At 46.5% G+C, this 17,227-nt stretch overlaps 1 protein-coding gene across 1 annotated transcript; it reads right to left on the reverse strand.

Moving 5' to 3' along the window:
* Positions 1–70: 70 nt before the first annotated feature.
* On the reverse strand, positions 71–3,541 carry LOC125510835 (ferredoxin--NADP reductase, root isozyme, chloroplastic). The gene is made up of 6 exons (XM_048676105.2): positions 3,391–3,541; positions 3,258–3,317; positions 2,545–2,871; positions 1,749–1,968; positions 736–976; positions 71–567 (listed from the first exon to the last, which is right to left on the reverse strand). Exons 1-6 carry the CDS (start codon positions 3,412–3,414, stop codon positions 309–311), a joined length of 1,131 nt encoding a protein of 376 aa, XP_048532062.2. The 5' UTR covers positions 3,415–3,541; the 3' UTR covers positions 71–308.
* Positions 3,542–17,227: the final 13,686 nt, after the last annotated feature.

Consider the following 17,227-nt stretch of genomic DNA (forward strand, 5'->3'; position numbering starts at 1 on the left):
ATATTTGAATGAATAACAATCTACAATATAGTATTGCACTTCATCCATGAGACCATGAACAACCAGGACAGGTGCTTAAATTCGGCTTCAGACAAAACACCTCAAGAAATTATAACAAAAGTTACATGCTTCGTTTCACGCATCATGTGATGCAGAAGCTTATGAATTACATGGACAGTCTTATGATTCTCTCAAAAATAATGTTTGATAATTCTACACCATCACAAGAATCATCCCATGTGTGTTCTGCCTTTTTCTGACATCGTCTCACAGCAGAGCAAATCATAGATAACTGAACGGTTCCGATCCTAGTAAACCTCAACGTGCCATTGCTTGTTCTTCTTGAGCTGCGATAGCTTCTGATCCCAGCTCTCCCCTCTCTGCTCTGCCACCTTCTTGAGTGTATCCTGAATCCCTGGCATCATTCCTTTCAAACCACAGAAGTAGATGTGTGCACCGCCATCCAAAAGCTTGAAAATCTCATCGCTGTACTCCTCAATCTTGTCCTGAACGTACATCTTGCCGCCACTCTTGTTCTTCTGCTCCCTACTTAGTGCTTTGTCGAACCTACAAATTCAACACACTCAATTATATTATATTCAACTAGTTTATTCAAGTGGTGGCACACCCAATCTACGATGACGGAAGCATCCAAGTCAATAACAAAATGGCGTTTGGGGCATGTGTAAAGATAATAACAGAAACAAGGTATGACGATGGAAGAGGTCTAATAACCTGAAATTGTCTGGATACTGCTTCAGGTAGCTTGTGAATTCTTCGTCATAAAGAAGGCTGTCCGAATTAGCCACACCAAGGAAGAGCCAAGCCAGGCCACCAAATCTGAAATTTGGGACATCTTCCATGAACATGCGGCGTAGGTACCCGCGGTAGGGAGCAACACCAGTGCCAGTGGCAATCATGATATGGGTTGCATTTGGATCACTCTCAGGTAGGAGCATTATTTTGCCAGAGGGCCCTGGGGTCAGAATGAAATGACAGTGAGATGCATAAACTTTAGAACATCCATCATATGCCATGAACTATGAGACCCTGTTCGGTAATCCACCCACTCCTGGAATCTGCGGAGCGAGGAAACTGCAGCTCCGCCGGCTCCGGGAGCAGAGTTGTGGAGCGGAGCGATACCGAACAGGGCCTGAGTATACACAATTCTACCAGAAAGAGTATGTGCATACATGTTTGGTTTGTATCTCGGAACAGGAAGCAGCACATTGTTTGAAGGACATTTATTATATGCATCAAAATTAGACTTTTATCCAAAAATAATAATCAAGTACGACAAAACTAATAGAACAGATCCAGTCGGCAGCAGCCAGCAGGACAGAACAAAGATAGCTATTAGTGTCAGCGATGGCCATACTGTAAGAGGCTCTTGGATATAAAGGATTTATTATTTGTCTGGCTAGTGCGTCAGAAGTTACCCCCAAAAAAAAAAGTTGCTCTTATTCAGAATGTACACTGTAAACCAGTGGCACTGTGAAAAACTCCCCTCTTTCTTAATGTTATGAAGAATGGTTACTTCCTACTCCATCTTAATTTACATCCTACACAATGTGTATATATGTCTAATGCTCTTTTTGTCAAAGGATTCAGAAATAGATGGTTTAAGACAAATGAACATTAGGCACATGTAAACGAGAAAACTTAGCCCTTTTAGAGTTAGAGGCGCTCATATAAAACTGCTAGCACACAAGAAAGCCTTTGCATCCATCTAAAAGAAAGCAACCAACCTGTCATCTGAATCTTGTCCCCAGGCTTTGAGTTGCATAGGAAATTACTGCAGACACCATTCTTCGAGGGGTCCTCCTTGCCAGTTTCAGGATCATAATAAACTGCACGGCGAACACATAAACTGGCAGTCTTCCCGTCAAATGAATCCCCATACCGAGTAGATGCAATGGAATACAGCCTGACATTCTGTGGGTTTCCAGGCTTCTTTGGGTTCTCTCCCTGATAGATGCACACAAGGTTTGATGAGCAATGAAGATGGGTGGTGAAAACAAGGATGGACGACAGCAAGGTAATGAATAGATACTTGGTACTTGAGTTAACCTAAAGATGGTGAAAACATGGACGGCAGGAAATGCTATGAACAGATATGTGGTACTTGAGTTAACCTAAAACAATTCTCCTACACAAAGCATCAAGCAGCATACTCAAATCAATGTCTATAAATTTGAACATAATTCAAGTACAGCATAACTTGATACGTTTATCCTCTTATTTAATAATACAACCCCTGTTCTGTTCAGTATTCACTATTCAGTAAGACAGACAGAGGATGGAAGAGAAAGTGGTTGAAATAGCTAAACGCTTACTGGAGGAACAATCCTAAGGTAATTCTCCTATAATAAAATCAAGCAGCATACCCAAATCAATGTCTGTAACTTTGAACACAATTTTTTTCAGTACAGCACAACTTGATATGTTTATCCTCTTATTTAGCAAGACAAAGAGTCCCCTGTTCAGTATTCAACAAGACAGAGGATGAAACTGAGAAAGTGATGGAATGGGCTGAAGACTTACCGGAGGAATAATCCCATAGCTCTGCCCCTCCCAGTACGGCACATTGCCACCATGGTCGATGACGACGTGGCACGTCTCTCCTGGGGCGTTAGGGCCTACCGCCCGCTCAACCGAGACAATGGTGGCCGTGTAAGGCCCCTTGGGCTTGTAGGTGTTGAGCGGCGGCTCCTTGGCGCTCTCCAGGTCGAGGGGCGCGACGGAGACCTTGCTCTTGCTCGACTGCTGGACCGCCCTGCAGAGATGCCTCGACTGTACCGCAGCCTTGCTGTCGCACGCCAATGCGTTGCCGATCCATGATTTGTTGCTGAAGCTGAGACTGTTGATGCCCTGAAATGTAGCAAAAGGTGAAATCAGCATACTGTTGATGTTGGGGGCGCCGTTGAAAAGGCTGTGAGCTGGGGATCCACGGCATAGCAAAGCAAGAGCCCTGAAGAACTACTGAATGCGTATGCACTGCTACTGCTATGTGTGTCCTATTTGTAAGTTATGCTAGCTAATATCTGCAATCGAAGCAAGAGCGCTGAAGAATTACTACTGAATGTGCATCTACTACTACGAGTACAAGTGTGTCTATGTGCAGGTGATACTAGTTGATCTGTGCAGGAAGCCAAAGGCGCAGCTAGCGGTATCGAATCTCGTGCCTAAAACTGCTCCCACTAGTTCACGCACTAGCACACGATTGGCGCTGCGTAAAGGGATGTGGAGACGCGCACCTGGATTCCGGAGCTCCTGACGGCGCGGTCCGAGCCGCCGACGGGCGCGGAGAAGGCCACCTGCAGAGGGAGGGAAAAGGTGAGAACTCGGCAGCCGTCGCCCAGGAGCGGGACGGGGTCGGCGCGGACGTACCTGGGACGCGGCGGCGGTGGCCATGGCCGACGGACGGATGGTTCGAGGGATGGAGGGGATGGGGAGGAGGGGTTTTGATCTGGGGAAAGGTGGGGGGAGGGGGCGGCGGGTTTATAGGAGGGGATCGGAGCCGGAGGCCCTTGAGGCGACGGAAGGGACGGCGACGTCCGTCCGCTGCTGGCGCTGGCTGCTGGTGGTTGGTGACGGCGACGCTAATAAAAAAAATCATCAGTCGCCCCCTAAATTTGTCTACTAAATAAATTATTCTGGACCGTCGATTAGAGTAATCGACGGGACTGTGATTAGATTAGTGGATGAAAGTTTCGACTAGGTTAGCTGATGATCTGATCAGCCGGAGGCAGGTTGCGTGGCTACTTGGCTGGCTGGCTGCTTCGAGTGCCTCCTTCGGCCGCTTCAAAATTGAAATGGCCTCGTGGTGGCCCTGAAGGGCCATCTATCTTGCCTCGCTTGGCAAAGTCAGACGTGCAAACCTGGCTCAGGAGTCAGAACAGGTGAACGCATGAGGCGGCACAGCCCACAGGTGTGCTCCAAGTAGCCACCAGGGAGAGACCGATGGGGATTTTAATCGGTCGCGACTGACAGGGGGCAGCAGGAGAGTGTGCTCGGCGTTCGCCCAAAATCTGCCCGATCCTTTTTCCACCGACTCTGCCTCTTATTTTCTTTTTCAAACAAATAAAGATCGACAGTACAAATAACATTAGAAATAACAAAAATTATATTCAGGTCCGTAGACCAGCTAGCGACAAAATGCACGCAGGAGGCACGCGTGTCGCCGTCAACATCCCTCACCGGAGTTAGACAAATTTTGCTCTAGTAGACTCATCGAAAAGTCGTCATGCTAAGGCCCCGCGGAACCACCGCATCAGAACAACAGTCATCAAGAACTTCAAAAAAAGAAAACAATCATCGCCGATTAAGAGAATCGTAGATCGAACGGATCAAACATACGAACACATAGTGGACGAACGAAGACCGGATCCATGCAGACTAAGGCATAGCCTAGTGGTCGGAAGGGGCTGATATCTTCCCACTCACTCAGGTTCAAGGCATGATACTTGCAATTTGGGTTTGTTGCACCAATATACTGTAGCGGGTTCCCTTACAGTCTTTCTGTCAAGAAAAGACCGGATCCACCGACTAAATCCCGTGAGGTCTGTCGGAGACACCCCCCCCCCCACACACACACACACCACACACACACATACACACAACAACAAAGACAACAACAACAACAACAACAACAACAACAACAACGGCGGTAGGCGCACCGCTGGGACGAGGGCTAAGTGAAAAGAACTTTATTCCATCTTAAAATAGCCGTCGCTGTCAAAAGAGGGCACAAAGCCTAACCAAACTCAAAAAAAACACCTGCAAATGAAGCTCTCTCATCGGTAAAGGCAAGGATCCACCACGGCCCCATACCATAAGGCCACACGAGATGAGGCAAATCGACAACGGAACTGACCGTCGGCGGAAGGCGGAAACCCTAGTCACCTTTTCACCCCAAGACACTAGTAGTAGTATTAGGCCTTGTTTTTAAAGAAACATATAAACTTTATTCATTTGCGATAACAAGTACATCGTTTATGAGGAGGGGTACAATTCCACTCAAGGGCTCTCAAACCAATTCAAAGATGAAGAAAATCTAGCCAACTTAGCAAGTTCATGTGCGACCCTATTTGCTTCTCTATTACAATGCTCAAATTTAGTAATGGGAAAGTCACATGCTAAAAAATAACAATCGTCAAACACTGCCGCCACTGTACTAGATGACTGTCCTCCATTGTTCATGGTTTCGATAACCTCCATGTTATCTGAATTAATAACTAAAGCGGTTGCAGCCCGCCCTTTGAGCAATAGATAGACCATATCCAAGCGCCATAGCTTCAGCTGTCAGAACGGCCGTGCACCAATCAATTCTCCAATTCCCCCTGCAATGAATTTTCCTTTATCATCTCTCAAAACAGCATCAGCCGTGCCCCTGAGCCTGTCATGATCAAAAGAGGCATCCACATTAAGTTTTGCAAACCCCCTTGGAGGCTGGACCCAACCTCCTCTTTTCATTGTAGCCTTTGATGAAATAGCCAAAACATAGTTTAACGTAATTGCATGAATTCCCATGAAGATCTGGTTAGCGTCTTGGATTTTCTCCTTATGGACCAGTTTCCACCTCTCCCATCATAAATACCAAGTTGAAATTGCAATTAATTCACGGACATGGGGAATACCCAAGATCGTGAGCTCCCGTTCAGGCATAGAAAGCAAAAATTCAAGCACCGCCTCACCAGCATAATCAACTTCGTACGCTCTTTTAATGACCTGATCTAGACCCAGTTTTTTCCAAACCTCCTTTGCTTTCTGACACTGAAATAATGCTTTTGTATCCTCTGATCTAAAGGAACATGCCGGACAAATTGGGGGTAACCTTTATATGTCTATTCGTCAAATTAACTCTACACGGGAGGGTGCCATGCAGTGTGCGCCAAATGAAAATTTTAAGCTTCGATGGACAAGATAATTTCCAAATCTCACTCCAAATAGGATTGATAGTCATATGTCCCATATCATCGGTTCTTCTTAATTTTCCCCCGTGTTGGTGTTCCCATTGCACTGCATAGGCTGATCGAACAGAAAAAGTTCCATTCTTTGAATAGCTCCAAGCGACAAAATCCGACATATCGTGTTGTGACAAAGGAATTGCAAGGACCCTTTGTGCATCAACTGGCCAGAACATTTGTGCGACCAAATTTTCATCCCAATTACTAGTAGCAGGATCAATTAAATCAGATACCCTTGAGATCAAATTACTCCCTCTCGGGTGTGATTACTTTTCTATTTGCACAATTAGGAATCCAAGCATCTGAAGGAAATATGCCCTAGAGGCAATAATAAAGTTATTATTTATTTCCTTATATATCATGATAAAAGTTTATTATTCATGCTAGAATTGTATTAACCAGAAACATAATACATGTGTGAATACATAAACAAACAGAGTGTCACTAGTATGCCTCTACTAGACTAGCTTGTTAATCAAAGATGGTTATGTTTCCTAACCATGGACAAAGAGTTGTCATTTGATTAACAGGATCACATCATTAGATGAATGATCTGATTGACATGACCCATTCCATTAGCTTAGCACCCGATCGTTTAGTATGTCGCTATTGCTTTCTTCATGACTTATACATGTTCCTATGACTATGAGATTATGCAACTCCCGTTTGCCGGAGGAACACTTTGTGTGCTACCAAACGTCACAACGTAACTGGGTGATTATAAAGGAGCTCTACAGGTGTCTCCAAAGGTACATGTTGGGTTGGCGTATTTCGAGATTAGGATTTGTCACTCCGATTGTTGGAGAGGTATCTCTGGGCCCTCTCGGTAATGCACATCACATAAGCCTTGCAAGCATTGCAACTAATGAGTTAGTTGTGAGATGATGTATTACAGAACGAGTAAAGAGACTTGCCGGTAACGAGATGGAACTAGGTATTGAGATGCCGACGATTGAATCTCGGGCAAGTAACATACCGATGACAAAGGGAACAACGTATGTTGTTATGCGGTCTGACCGATAAAGATCTTCGTAGAATATGTAGGAGCCAATATGAGCATCCAGGTTCCGCTATTGGTTATTGACCGGAGACGTGTCTCGGTCATGTCTACATTGTTCTCGAACCCGTAGGGTCCGCACGCTTAAGGTTTCGATGACAGTTACATTATGAGTTTATGAGTTTTGATGTACCAAAGTTAGTTCAGAGTCCCGGATGTGATCACGGACATAACGTGGAGTCTCGAAATGGTTGAGACATAAAGATTGATATATTAGACGGCTATATTCAGACACCGGAAGTGTTCCGGGTGATTTCGGAGAAAACCGGAGAGCCGGAGGGTTACCGGAACCCTACCGGGAGAAGTAATGGGCCATATGGGCCTTAGTGGAGAGAGAGAGGGGCAGCCAGGGTGGGCCGCGCGCCTCCTCCCCCTGGTCCGAATTGGACTAGGAGAGGGGGGTGGCGCCCCCCTTTCCTTCTCCCTCCCCACTTCCTTCCCCCTCCTAGTAGGAGTCCTACTCCTACTAGGAGGAGGACTCCTCCTGGCGCGCCAATAGGGGCCGGCCGGCCTCCTCCCCTTGCTCCTTTATATACGGGGGCAGGGGGCACCCCTAGACACACAAGTTGATCTTCGTGATCGTTCCTTAGCCGTGTGCGGTGCCCCCTCCACCATATTCCACCTCGGTCATATTGTAGCGGTGCTTAGGCGAAGCCCTGCGACGGTAGAACATCAAGATCGTCACCACGCCGTCGTGCTGACGGAACTCTTCCCCGACACTTTGCTGGATCGGAGTCCGGGGATCGTCATCGAGATGAACGTGTGCTAGAACTCGGAGGTGCCGTAGTTTCAGTGCTTGATCGGTCGGACCGTGGAGACGTATGACTACATCAACCAAACGCTTCCGTTGTCGATCTACAAGGGTACGTAGATCACACTCTCCCCTCTCGTTGCTATGCATCACCATGATCTTGCGTGTGCGTAGGAAATTTTTTGAAATTACTACGTTCCCCAACAGTGGTATCAGAGCCTAGGTTTTATATGTTGATGTTATATGCACGAGTAGAACACAAGTGAGTTGTGGGCGTTATAAGTCATACTGCTTACCAGCATGTCATACTTTGGTTCGGCGGTATTGTTGGACGAAGCGGCCCGGACCGACATTACGCGTACGCTTACGCGAGACCGGTTCTCCCGACGTGCTTTGCACATAGGTGGCTTGCGGGTGATAGTTTTGTTGGAAATATGCCCTAGAGACAATAATAAAAGCATTATTATTATATTTCCTTGTTCATGATAATTGTCTTTATTCATGCTATAATTGTGTTATCCGGAAATCGTAATACATGTGTGAATAACAGACACCAACATGTCCCTAGTAAGCCTCTAGTTGACTAGCTCGTTGATCAACAGATAGTCATGGTTTCCTGACTATGGACATTGGATGTCATTGATAACGAGATCACATCATTAGGAGAATAATGTGATGGACAAGACCCAATCCTAAACATAGCACAAGATCGTATAGTTCGTTTGCTAGAGTTTTCCAATGTCAAAGTATCTTTTCCTTAGACCATGAGATCGTGTAACTCCCGGATACCGTAGGAGTGCTTTGGGTATACCAAACGTCACAACGTAACTGGGTGACTACAAAGGTAGACTACGGGTATCTCCGAAAGTGTCTGTTGGGTTGACATGGATCAAGACTGGGATTTGTCACTCCGTATGACGGAGAGGTATCGCTGGGCCCACTCGGTAATGCATCATCATAATGAGCTCAAAGTGACCAAGTGTCTGGTCACGGGATCATGCATTACGGTACGAGTAAAGTGACTTGCCGGTAACAAGATTGAACGAGGTATTGGGATACCGACGATCGAATCTCGGGCAAGTAACATATCGATTGACAAAGGGAATTGCATACGGGGTTGATTGAATCCTCGACATCGTGGTTCATCTGATGAAATCATCGTGGAGCATGTGGGAGCCAACATGGGTATCCAGATCCCGCTGTTGGTTATTGACCGGAGAGTCGTCTCGGTCATGTCTGCTTGTCTCCCGAACCCGTAGGGTCTACACACTTAAGGTTCGGTGACGCTAGGGTTGTGAAGATATATATATGCAGAAACCCGAATGTTGTTCGGAGTCCCGGATGAGATCCCGGACGTCACGAGGAGTTCCGGAATGGTCCGGAGGTAAAGAATTATATATAGGAAGTGCTGTTTCGGGCATCGGGACAAGTTTCGGGGTTATCGGTATTGTACCGGGACCACCGGAAGGGTCCCGGGGGTCCACCGGGTGGGGCCACCTATCCCGGAGGGCCCCATGGGCTGAAATAGGAGGGAACCCAGCCCATAGTGGGCTGGGGCGCCAGCCCCTATAAGCCCATGCGCCTAGGGTTTCCACCATGGAAGAGTCCATGTGGTGGAAGGCACCCTAGGTGCCTTGGGGGGAGGGAAACCTCCCCTTGGCCGCCGCCCCCCCTAGTAGATCTCATCTACTAGGGCCGGCGCCCCCCCATGGCACCCCTATATATAGTGGGGGGGAGAGGAGGGATTTCACATCAGCCCCTGGCGCCTCCCTCTCTCCCCGTTACGTCTCTCCCTCGCAGTCTTGGCGAAGCCCTGCTTCTGTGACGCCCTGCATCCACCACCACGCCGTCGTGCTGCTGGATCTTCATCAACCTCTCCTCCCCCCTTGCCGGATCAAGAAGGAGGAGACGTCTCCCGTCCCGTACGTGTGTTGAACGCGGAGGTGCCGTCCGTTCGGCGCTGGTCATCGGTGATTTGGATCACGTCGAGTACGACTACATCATCACCGTTCTTTTGAACACTTCCGTGTGCAATCTACAAAGGTATGTAGATGCATTAGATGACTCGTTGCTAGATTAACTCCTAGATGATCTTGGTGAAACGAGTAGGAAAATTTTTGTTTTCTGCAACGTTCCCCAACAGTGGCATCATGAGCTAGGTCTATGCATACTTCTTCTTGCGCGAGTAGAACACAATTAGTTGTGGCCGTAGATTTGTCAACTTTCTTGCCGTCACTAGTCTTTTCTTGCTTAAGCGGTATTGTGGGATGAAGCGGCCCGGACCAACCTTACACGTACGCTTACGTGAGACCGGTTCCACCGACTAACATGCACTAGTTGCATAAGGTGGCTGGCGGGTGTCTGTCTCTCCCACTTTAGTTGGAGCGGATTCGATGAACAGGGTCCTTATGAAGGGTAAATAGAAGTTGACAAATCACGTTGTGGCTTTAACGTAGGTAAGAAGACGTTCTTGCTAGAACCCTAATTCAGCCACGTAAAACTTGCAACAACAATTAGAGGACGTCTAACTTGTTTTTGCAGCAAGTGGTTTGTGATATGATATGGCCAAAGTTGTGATGAATGATGAATGATCTATATGTGATGTATGAGATGTTCATGCTATTGTAATAGGAATCACGACTTGCATGTCGATGAGTATGACAACCGGCAGGAGCCATAGGAGTTGTCTTTATTCTTTTATATGACCTGCGTGTCATCGAGGAACGCCATGTAAATTACTTTACTTTATTGCTAAACGCGTTAGCCATAGTAGTAGAAGTAATAGTTGGCGAGCAACTTCATGGAGACACGATGATGGAGATCATGATGATGGAGATCATGGTGTCAGGCCGGTGACAAGATGATCATGGAGCCCCAAGATGGAGATCAAAGGAGCTATGTGACATTGGCCATATCATGTCACGTTTATTAATTGATTGCATGAGATGTTTATCATGTTTTGCATCTTGTTTACTTAGAACGACGGTAGTAAATAAGATAATCCCTCATACTAATTTCAAGAAGTGTTCCCCCTAACTGTGCACCGTTGCGACAGTTCGCTGTTTCAAAACATCACGTGATGATCGGGTGTTTTATTCAGACGTTCACATACAACGGGTGTAAGACAGATTTACACATGCAAACACTTAGGTTGACTTGATGAGCCTAGCATGTACAGACATGGCCTCGGAACACAGAAGACCGAAAGGTCGAGCATGAGTCGTATAGAAGATACGATCAACATGAAGATGTTCACCGACGTTGACTAGTCCGTCTCACGTGATGATCGGACACGGTCTAGTTAACTCGGATCATGTAATACTTAGATGACTAGATGGATGTCTAATCTAAGTGGGAGTTCATTAATAATTTGATTAGATGAACTTAATTATCATGAACTTAGTCTAAAATCTTTGCAATATGTCTTGTAGATCAAATGGCCAACGTAGTCCTCAACTTCAACGCGTTCCTAGAGAAAACCAAGCTGAAAGACGATGGCAGCAACTATACGGACTGGGTCCGGAACCTGAGGATCATCCTCATAGCTGCCAAGAAAGATTATGTCCTACAAGCACCGCTAGGTGATCCTCCCGTCCCACAGAACCAAGACGTTATGAATGCTTGGCAGACACGTGTTGACGACTACTCCCTCGTTCAGTGCGGCATGCTTTATAGCTTAGAGCCGGGGCTCCAAAAACGTTTTGAGAGACATGGAGCATACGAGATGTTCGAAGAGCTGAAAATGGTTTTTCAAGCTCATGCCCGGATCGAGAGATATGAAGTCTCCGATAAGTTCTTCATCTGTAAGATGGAGGAGAATAGTTCTGTCAGTGAGCACATACTCACTATGTCTGGGTTACATAACCGCTTGTCTCAGCTGGGAGTTAATCTCCCGGATGATGCGGTCATTGACAGAATCCTCCAGTCGCTTCCACCAAGCTACAAGAGCTTTGTGATGAACTTCAACATGCAGGGGATGCAAAAGACCATTCCTGAGTTGTTCTCAATGCTGAAATCAGCAGAAGTAGAAGTCAAGAAGGAGCATCAAGTGTTGATGGTCAATAAAACCACTAAGTTCAAGAAAGGCAAGGGTAAAAAGAACTTCAAGAAGGACGGCAAGGAGGTTGCCGCGCCCGGCAAGCAAGCTGCCGGGAAGAAGCCAAAGAATGGACCCAAGCCCGAGACTGAGTGCTTTTATTGCAAGGGAAGCGGTCACTGGAAGCGGAACTGCCCTAAGTACTTAGCGGATAAGAAGGCCGGCAAAACAAAAGGTATATGTGATATACATGTAATTGATGTGTACCTTACTAGTGCCCGTAGTAGCTCCTGGGTATTTGATACCGGTGCAGTTGCTCACATTTGTAACTCAAAGCAGGGGCTGCGGAATAAGCGGAAACTGGCAAAGGACGAGGTGACGATGCGCGTCGGGAATGGTTCCAAGGTCAATGTGATCGCCGTCGGCACGCTGCCTCTGCATCTCCCTTCGGGATTAGTTTTAAACCTTAATAATTGTTATTTAGTGCCAGCTTTGAGCATGAACATTGTATCGGGATCTCGTTTAATTCGAGATGGCTACTCTTTTAAATCTGAGAATAATGGTTGTTCCATTTTTATGAGAGATATGTTTTATGGTCATGCTCCTATGGTGAATGGTTTATTCTTTATGAATCTCGAACGTGATGCTACACATGTTCATAATGTGAGTACCAAAAGAAGAAAGGCTGATAATGATAGTCCCACATACTTGTGGCACTGCCGCCTTGGTCACATAGGTGTCAAACGCATGAAGAAGCTCCATGCTGATGGACTTTTAGAGTCTCTTGATTATGAATCATTTGACACATGCGAACCATGCCTTATGGGTAAAATGACCAAGACTCCGTTCTCAGGAACAATGGAGCGAGCAACCGACTTATTGGAAATCATACATACTGATGTGTGCGGTCCGATGAGTGTTGAGGCTCGCGGTGGCTATCGTTATGTTCTCACCCTCATTGATGATTTAAGTAGGTATGGGTATATCTACTTAATGAAACACAAGTCTGAAACCTTTGAAAAGTTCAAGGAATTTCAAAGTGAGGTTGAAAATCAACGTGACAGGAAAATCAAGTTTCTACGATCAGATCGTGGAGGAGAATACTTGAGTCACGAATTTGGCACGCACTTAAGAAAATGTGGAATAGTTTCACAACTCACGCCACCTGGAACACCTCAGCGTAACGGTGTGTCCGAACGTCGTAATCGCACTCTATTAGATATGGTGCGATCTATGATGTCTCTTACCGATTTACCGCTATCTTTTTGGGGCTATGCTTTAGAGACTGCCGCATTCACTTTAATAGGGCTCCGTCGAAATCCGTTGAGACGACACCGTATGAATTATGGTTTGGGAAGAAGCCTAAGCTGTCGTTTCTAAAAGTTTGGGGATGCGATGCTTATGTCAAGAAACTTCAACCTGAAAAGCTCGAACCCAAGTCGGAAAAATGCGTCTTCATAGGATACCCAAAAGAAACTATTGGGTACACCTTCTACCTCAGATCCGAAGGCAAGATCTTTGTTGCCAAGAATGGGTCCTTTCTAGAGAAAGAGTTTCTCTCGAAAGAAGTAAGTGGGAGGATAGTAGAGCTTGATGAAGTATTACCTCTTGAACCGGAAAATGGCGCAACTCAAGAAAATGTTCCTGAGGTGCCAGCACCGACTAGAGAGGAAGTTAATGATAATGATCAAGATACTTCTGATCAAGCTCCTACTGAAATTCGAAGGTCCACAAGGACACGTTCCGCACCAGAGTGGTACGGCAACCCTGTCTTGGAAATCATGTTGTTAGACAACGGTGAACCTTCGAACTATGAAGAAGCGATGGCGGGCCCGGATTCCGAAAAATGGCTAGAAGCCATGAAATCCGAGATAGGATCCATGTATGAAAACGAAGTATGGACTTTGACTGACTTGCCCGTTGGATGGCGAGCCATAGAAAATAAATGGATCTTTAAGAAGAAGACAGACGCGGATGGTAATGTGACCATCTATAAAGCTCGGCTTGTCGCTAAGGGTTATCGACAAGTTCAAGGGGTTGACTACGATGAGACTTTCTCACCGGTAGCGAAGCTAAAGTCCGTCCGAATCATGTTAGCAATTGCCGCATTTTATGATTATGAAATTTGGCAAATGGACGTCAAAACGGCATTCCTTAATGGTTTCCTTAAGGAAGAATTGTATATGATGCAGCCGGAAGGTTTTGTCGATCCTAAGAATGCTGACAAAGTGTGCAAGCTCCAACGCTCGATTTATGGGCTGGTGCAAGCATCTCGGAGTTGGAACATTCGCTTTGATGAGATGATCAAAGCGTTTGGGTTTACGCAGACTTATGGAGAAGCCTGCGTTTACAAGAAAGTGAGTGGGAGCTCTGTAGCATTTCTCATATTATATGTAGATGACATACTTTTGATGGGAAATGATATAGAACTCTTGGACAGCATCAAGGCCTACTTGAATAAAAGTTTTTCAATGAAGGACCTTGGAGAAGCTGCTTATATATTAGGCATCAAAATCTATAGAGATAGATCGAGACGCCTCATAGGTCTTTCACAAAGCACATACCTTGATAAGATATTGAAGAAGTTCAATATGGATCAGTCTAAGAAGGGGTTCTTGCCTGTGTTGCAAGGTATGAAATTGAGTTCAGCTCAATGTCCGACCACGGCAGAAGAAATAGAAGAGATGAGTGTCATCCCCTATGCCTCAGCCATAGGTTCTATTATGTATGCCATGCTGTGTACCAGACCTGATGTAAACCTTGCCGTAAGTTTGGTAGGAAGGTACCAAAGTAATCCCGGCAAGGAACACTGGACAGCGGTCAAGAATATCCTGAAGTACCTGAAAAGGACTAAGGAAATGTTTCTCGTTTATGGAGGTGACGAAGAGCTCGTCGTAAAGGGTTACGTCGACGCTAGCTTCGACACAGATCTGGATGACTCTAAGTCACAAACCGGATACGTGTATATTTTGAATGGTGGGACAGTTAGTTGGTGCAGTTGCAAGCAAAGCGTCGTGGCGGGATCTACATGTGAAGCGGAGTACATGGCAGCCTCGGAGGCAGCACATGAAGCAATATGGGTGAAGGAGTTCATCACCGACCTAGGAGTCATACCCAATGCGTCGGGGCCGATCAAGCTCTTCTGTGACAACACTGGAGCTATTGCTCTTGCCAAGGAGCCCAGGTTTCACAAGAAGACAAGGCACATCAAGCGTCGCTTCAACTCCATTCGTGAAAATGTTCAAGATGGAGACATAGAGATTTGTAAAGTGCACACGGACCTAAATGTAGCAGATCCGTTGACTAAACCTCTCCCTAGAGCAAAGCATGATCAACACCAGAATTCCATGGGTGTTCGATTCATCACAATGTAACTAGATTATTGACTCTAGTGCAAGCGGGAGACTGTTGGAAATATGCCCTAGAGGCAATAATAAAAGCATTATTATTATATTTCCTTGTTCATGATAATTGTCTTTATTCATGCTATAATTGTGTTATCCGGAAATCATAATACATGTGTGAATAACAGACACCAACATGTCCCTAGTAAGCCTCTAGTTGACTAGCTCGTTGATCAACAGATAGTCATGGTTTCCTGACTATGGACATTGGATGTCATTGATAACGAGATCACATCATTAGGAGAATGATGTGATGGACAAGACCCAATCCTAAACATAGCACAAGATCGTATAGTTCGTTTGCTAGAGTTTTCCAATGTCAAAGTATCTTTTCCTTAGACCATGAGATCGTGTAACTCCCGGATACCGTAGGAGTGCTTTGGGTATACCAAACGTCACAACGTAACTGGGTGACTACAAAGGTAGACTACGGGTATCTCCGAAAGTGTCTGTTGGGTTGACATGGATCAAGACTGGGATTTGTCACTCCGTATGACGGAGAGGTATCGCTGGGCCCACTCGGTAATGCATCATCATAATGAGCTCAAAGTGACCAAGTGTCTGGTCACGGGATCATGCATTACGGTACGAGTAAAGTGACTTGCCGGTAACAAGATTGAACGAGGTATTGGGATACCGACGATCGAATCTCAGGCAAGTAACATATCGATTGACAAAGGGAATTGCATACGGGGTTGATTGAATCCTCGACATCGTGGTTCATCCTATGAAATCATCGTGGAGCATGTGGGAGCCAACATGGGTATCCAGATCCCGCTGTTGGTTATTGACCGGAGAGTCGTCTCGGTCATGTCTGCTTGTCTCCCGAACTCGTAGGGTCTACACACTTAAGGTTCGGTGACGCTAGGGTTGTGAAGATATATATATGCAGAAACCCGAATGTTGTTCGGAGTCCCGGATGATATCCCGGACGTCACGAGGAGTTCCGGAATGGTCCGGAGGTAAAGAATTATATATAGGAAGTGCTGTTTCGGGCATCGGGACAAGTTTCGGGGTTATCGGTATTGTACCGGGACCACCGGAAGGGTCCCGGGGGTCCACCGGGTGGGGCCACCTATCCCGGAGGGCCCCATGGGCTGAAATAGGAGGGAACCCAGCCCATAGTGGGCTGGGGCGCCAGCCCCTATAAGCCCATGCGCCTAGGGTTTCCACCATGGAAGAGTCCATGTGGTGGAAGGCACCCTAGGTGCCTTGGGGGGGAGGGAAACCTCCCCTTGGCCGCCGCCCCCCCTAGTAGATCTCATCTACTAGGGCCGCCCCCCCCCCCCATGGCACCCCTATATATAGTGGGGGGGAGAGGAGGGATTTCACACCAGCCCCTGGCGCCTCCCTCTCTCCCCGTTACGTCTCTCCCTCGCAGTCTTGGCGAAGCCCTGCTTCTGTGACGCCCTGCATCCACCACCACGCCGTCGTGCTGCTGGATCTTCATCAACCTCTCCTCCCCCCTTGCTGGATCAAGAAGGAGGAGACGTCTCCCGTCCCGTACGTGTGTTGAACGCGGAGGTGCCGTCCGTTCGGCGCTGGTCATCGGTGATTTGGATCACGTCGAGTACGACTACATCATCACCGTTCTTTTGAACGCTTCCGTGTGCAATCTACAAAGGTATGTAGATGCATTAGATGACTCGTTGCTAGATGAACTCCTAGATGATCTTGGTGAAACGAGTAGGAAAATTTTTGTTTTCTGCAACGTTCCCCAACAAGTTTCTCCAACTTTAGTTGAACCGAGTGTGGCTACGCCCGGTCCTTGCGAAGGTTAAAACAGCACCAACTTGACAAACTATCATTGTGGTTTTGATGCGTAGGTAAGATTGGTTCTTGCTTAAGCCCATAGCAGCCACGTAAAACTTGCAACAACAAAGTAGAGGACGTCTAACTTGTTTTTGCAGGGCATGTTGTGATGTGATATGGTCAAGACATGATGCTAAATTTTATTGTATGAGATGATCATGTTTTGTAACCGAGTTATCGGCAACTGGCAGGAGCCAT

This window comes from Triticum urartu, chromosome 5A (assembly GCF_056163025.1).
Source record: "Triticum urartu cultivar PI428250 chromosome 5A, HENAU_Tu73, whole genome shotgun sequence".
NCBI lineage: Eukaryota > Viridiplantae > Streptophyta > Magnoliopsida > Poales > Poaceae > Triticum > Triticum urartu.

Bases quoted from the DNA above. Each gene is read 5' to 3' on its own strand.
- LOC125510835 (XM_048676105.2), bottom strand. From the start codon at position 3,414: ATGGCCACCGCCGCCGCGTCCCAG. The intron at 1,969-2,544 runs GTAAGTCTTCAG...TGCATCTATCAG, and splicing joins GCTATGGGATTATTCCTCCG to GGAGAGAACCCAAAGAAGCC. The intron at 568-735 runs GTTATTAGACCT...TTGAATTTGTAG, and splicing joins CAGTATCCAGACAATTTCAG to GTTCGACAAAGCACTAAGTA.